Source organism: Eurytemora carolleeae, unplaced genomic scaffold (genome assembly GCF_000591075.1).
Source record: "Eurytemora carolleeae unplaced genomic scaffold, Eaff_2.0 scaffold350, whole genome shotgun sequence".
In the NCBI taxonomy this organism is placed as follows: Eukaryota; Metazoa; Arthropoda; class Copepoda; order Calanoida; family Temoridae; genus Eurytemora; species Eurytemora carolleeae.
Genome location: NW_019396254.1, coordinates 10,654 through 15,329, shown reverse-complemented (window position 1 = coordinate 15,329; position 4,676 = coordinate 10,654). Strand labels below are relative to the sequence as shown.

Below are 4,676 nucleotides of genomic sequence, written 5' to 3'. Positions count from 1 at the left end.
AAGAAAAAGGCCGGGTTTAAGTAAATCAACGATTTAAAAATTAAAGCTAAAACTAATGAAAGAAAAAGGGCACCAGATTTGTTGTACCTTTTTATACCGTTATTTTTTTAACCCATTATATTTTTCTCATGCCATACTTTTATTGTCTCTTTTTATGTGACCGCGGTGGTATGAATTAATCTACCACGGACACGTGAATTTAAAAAATGAAAAATGCGCGAACTATGTTAACCTAAAGTCACGTGATTCATCGCTGCATATAAATTATTTTTTCTTCACTTTTTTATCAGTCGAATCCAAGCCTTATCCAAGCACATCAGGCAATTATTCAAGGTTTTATGCAATCAATTATTATACATTGACAAAGTAAATCAGGCGAAACCCTGAGAAGTTTGGAATTTTAAAATATCCATCAAAGGGACCGCAAATGCAATTTAAAAATCAAAGGGACCGCAAATGCGATTTAAAAATCAAAGGGGGCCGCAAATGCAATTAAAAATCAAAGGGACCGCAAATGCAATTTAAAAATCAAAGGGACTGAAAATGCAATTTAAAAATCAAAGGGACTGCAAATGCAATTTAAAAATCAAAGGGATCGCAAATACGATTTAAAAATCAAAGGGACTGCAAATACGATTTAAAATTCAAGGGACTGGAAATGCGATTTAAAAATCAAAAGACCGCAAATACGATTTAAAAATCAAAGGGACTGCAAATGCAATTTAAAAATCAAAGGGACCGCAAATACAATTTTACGTGAACCTCAATTTCAAGCGTTACATCGCCGATTCACAGCGGTAACATAAAACAACAAAGGGAAAGATATTGTTGTGTTTCTGTCTTTGAAAGTTTTTTTTGCTTCTGGTTAGATTTTTTTCTGATTTTAATTAATCCGCAATCAAAGATAATCAGTTTTCAGATAGAAAAACAGGGATAACTTTAACATTTTTGTTCAGATAAGGTTTAAAGGGTACCACTATGAATCAGACATTCTCAAACCGAACTAGACAAAAGTATGAGGTCAAAATATATATGCAACATCACTGGTACGACTTTGTGACCTCATAGCTTCTCTAATTTTGAGTTTAAGCACAAGATTGAGAAAAGCAAATTTGGTCTTCTTAATATCATTTTATTAATAATAGATTGAATATCTAAAATAATTCAATTTATCGTGCAATTTATTTTAGTTTGAAATTAAATTGACTTATTTATTTTAACGCGCTTTAATAAGCATGAATTTAATTGAAGAAAGTGAAAATTATTTAAGTCTGACAACTCAGAATGAAAACTATCTTCATAATTTTCAGGTAATACATTAAATTAAAATAATAAAGGAATAATGCGCACATATTTGATGTCGTTAGCACATGATAGATTAAAAAAAACTAACATTCTTAATGAAAAAAGTGCATAAACTTAAATCCATAATAAGTTGCATGGATGTTAGTCACAGTTTTGTGCATCCTATTTTGTGCGCATGTCAATGTTTGAAATCTTTAAGCTTGAAGAATCATCAATTCTCATGTATTTTGAAGATATATGTTTACTAATGCAGTTAACATACATATTAGACATAACTTGAGCAAAAAATGTGTAAAGAAAGCTATTTTTCTGTTGCTCAAGTTATGTGGAATTGTGTTACCTAAAAAATCAGCTAAATTCTAGTTTGTATCCTTACTAACTTCTACACTTGAAATTCAGGTAAAGTCGTTTTAACAAGTTGCTTGAAAGGTTCTGGAATAAATGTGTCAAATTTGTTCAGACGGACAGGAAGGATTACTTCAATACTCATTCTTGTGTCCTAATGGTACAATCTTCAACCAACAATACTTCATCTGTGATTGGTGGTTTAATGTTGACTGCTCAACGGTAAGATACAGATACAAAACTTTTTTTCCTTTATTCTTAGAAAATTTTTGTGAGTTAATGTTTTGTGACAACTTCAGTTTAGGCTGGACAGTGGGCAAACTAGTAATTTTTAAAATCTTTTTACCCCTACCTTATTTTTTTTAATGACTGATGATTTGGATTATAATTTTTAGCTAATTCTTTTAAAACAATCGTTTCTTTACCTACTTTTTCCCCGTCCTAAACTCAGTGGCAACAAATTATAATTTCAATCTTATTTTTATTTTTATATATAGTTTAATTTTAACAATTTAACAAAACACATTAAGTTATTTTTTTTTTTAAGTTATCTTTAAAACTTCTGAAAAGGCGGGTTATTCACTAAAACATTTGAACACAAATTTACCTGTATTTATTTCGGAAATTTCAGGCTGAAGATTTTTTCTACTTGAATGCAGAGGTGGCTGAAGCTGCTGCTCTGGCAAATGAAAGGAGGTAGCTCAGGGGGATTATGTTGTCTACCTGTCCCCCAGTTAGCTGGACTGTGTACTTACACTAAGCCCGCGATTTAAAAACTTTGGCTTGAGCCGTAATTCCTTAAACCCGACTTTAAGGCCCGATCTTCAATCAACCCAACTCTGACGACAGCTTGTGTCACGTAATTGACAGCTGCAAAATCTTAGGCTCAACTTAGGAGTTAGGCCTAAAGAAAATAAAACCGACCTTGGTTGGTTTTAGTGGAGAATAAGGCTCAATGTTGAGTCTTTTTATCATCAAAACGCAGAATGTGCCAATTCCAATTGTAAAAATCCACCAAATAGAATATTAAACCGGTTATTAGAACTCAACTCTGTGGAAAATAAGATGCAGCTTGAATCCTAAAGCTCAAGTCGTAAATAATGCCCAAGGACAAAATTTTTAAACCGCGGGCTCAGAGATAAAATTTAAAGAATTTGAGCCACGGTTTAAATCTGCCAAAACCCGGTTTAAATTAAGCGCTGGCTTAAATCTTTAAACATTTGATACAATTTTAAGTGGAACCAACCATATTTAAGCCGCGGCTTAAATTTAAACCACCGCTCAAATTCTTTAAATCCGGCCACAGGTTCACTAACATATGACATAAATGCAGTATGTTCTCGATGTAGGTCCTGGCTTTAATGATTAGCGTACATTATCACTCTATACACAAGCTCCTAGGGTATTTTGAATGGTCAAAAGGAATTAATCTTATTCTGACTAACCTCTACTGACAACTTTTTATTGTGAAATCCAGTTAAATAATTAAAAATGTGCCAAAGCAAAAATTATGTATCATTTGACTTCATTTTCGGGCAGCAAATTTAAATATGAATTTTTTTTCATAGATTCATACAAAGTACAAAATTTGTTAAGTGATATAGAAAAATTTTAATTTTGCAAATTTATTGACAAGGCACGTGTGCAAAAAGTGTAATCAGTGGCCGAATTTAAAGAATTTGAGCGGCGGTTTAAATTTAAGCCGCAGTTTAAATATGGTTGATTCCACTTAAAATTGTATCAAATGTTTCATGATTTAAGCCGGCGCTTAATTTAAACCGGGTTTTGGCGGATTTAAACCGCGGCTCAAATTCTTTAAATTCCATCTCTGCTTTATTTTGTCATTTGTTTAAAGGCAATTCTGGAATAGGTAAAATAAGGCATCCATTTGGGATTTGGCGGATTATGCAGAATTAACAGTTTGTCTTTGTCCCAGCAACTTGTTATTTTCATTCACAATGTAATCAATTAAACATTCATTTTTCATTTATTTAATCATCTAGGCTTTTCTCTTTTTACTCTTTTATAGGTGGATGCTTTTTAAATAAAAACAATATGAACAATTAACCACAGACCAAAACTTTTTGAGTTATTTCTAAATAAATGTAGGGGGGAATATTTCTAACCAACTGTTTACAGTTTATAATATCATTAAATTTAATGTGGTTGAAAAATTAAAATTAAATTTAAATTCGTTTTATTCAGCTTTCCCTGTTTTAACAACAAATATAACCAACAAATTGCTAATTGTTTCAATTGGCATTTGAAAGAACTTAATGAAAAAATTACATGGTAAAGTATTTTTTTATCCACCAATATAGAGAGATGTTTTTAAATAATATCAGCATGTATCAGATAATTTTTTACAGTTTAAATTTCTAATAGTGAAATAAATCATTATTTTTTTAGGGAAGGAAGAGCGTCCAACCTAGTTCTACCAATTGTACAAGAACGACCTGTTAACAACAGAAAACCAAGCAGCTTAAGAGGATAAGAAAATAAAGTGAATTTGAAATAAAATCATAATTAAAAGAACATTTACCTGGTTCTATTGAAGCCCCCCTTTCCTATTTAATTCTTTGTAGTGTATAATATTTACATTCTACATTAAAAGAGCAAAAAAAAATGAAATAATATAAATTTTTACATTAAAAGCAATTATTTTATTTTACAAAAAGGTAATAAGATAAATAGTTTAAGAAATATGATAAGATGGTTGGATTTGGAATGTTAACAAAATATTTATTAAACAGTTTAAATGTAAAAGATGTTTGTTTAATTAAATAGATACAAGAAGTTTTTTGATGAGATAATCAGAGATTATTTTAAGAACAAATTGAATAACACAATGAACTTTTTGAGATTTAGGTCAAGAGGTAAATTCTTCCATTCACCACTTTTAGTATTTAAACATCCTTTATGTTTAGGTTTTAAATTTTAAGTTTGCACAGCTTTATTGGGAAAGGAGTTGAGTTCTTGCCACAAACTCTGATTTTCTAATCTCTATATCTTTGTAACCCAATGTC

The 4,676-nt window shown here is 30.6% G+C and overlaps 1 protein-coding gene across 1 annotated transcript; it reads left to right on the top strand.

Annotated features, from left to right (window-relative positions):
* The first annotated feature begins 1,746 nt into the window (after nucleotides 1-1,746).
* LOC111699454 (uncharacterized) lies at nucleotides 1,747-4,294 on the top strand. Its single transcript, XM_023470136.1, has 3 exons — nucleotides 1,747-1,872; nucleotides 2,282-2,346; nucleotides 4,060-4,294. Exons 1-3 carry the CDS (start codon nucleotides 1,747-1,749, stop codon nucleotides 4,142-4,144), a joined length of 276 nt encoding a protein of 91 aa, XP_023325904.1. The 3' UTR covers nucleotides 4,145-4,294.
* The last annotated feature ends 382 nt before the right edge of the window (nucleotides 4,295-4,676 follow it).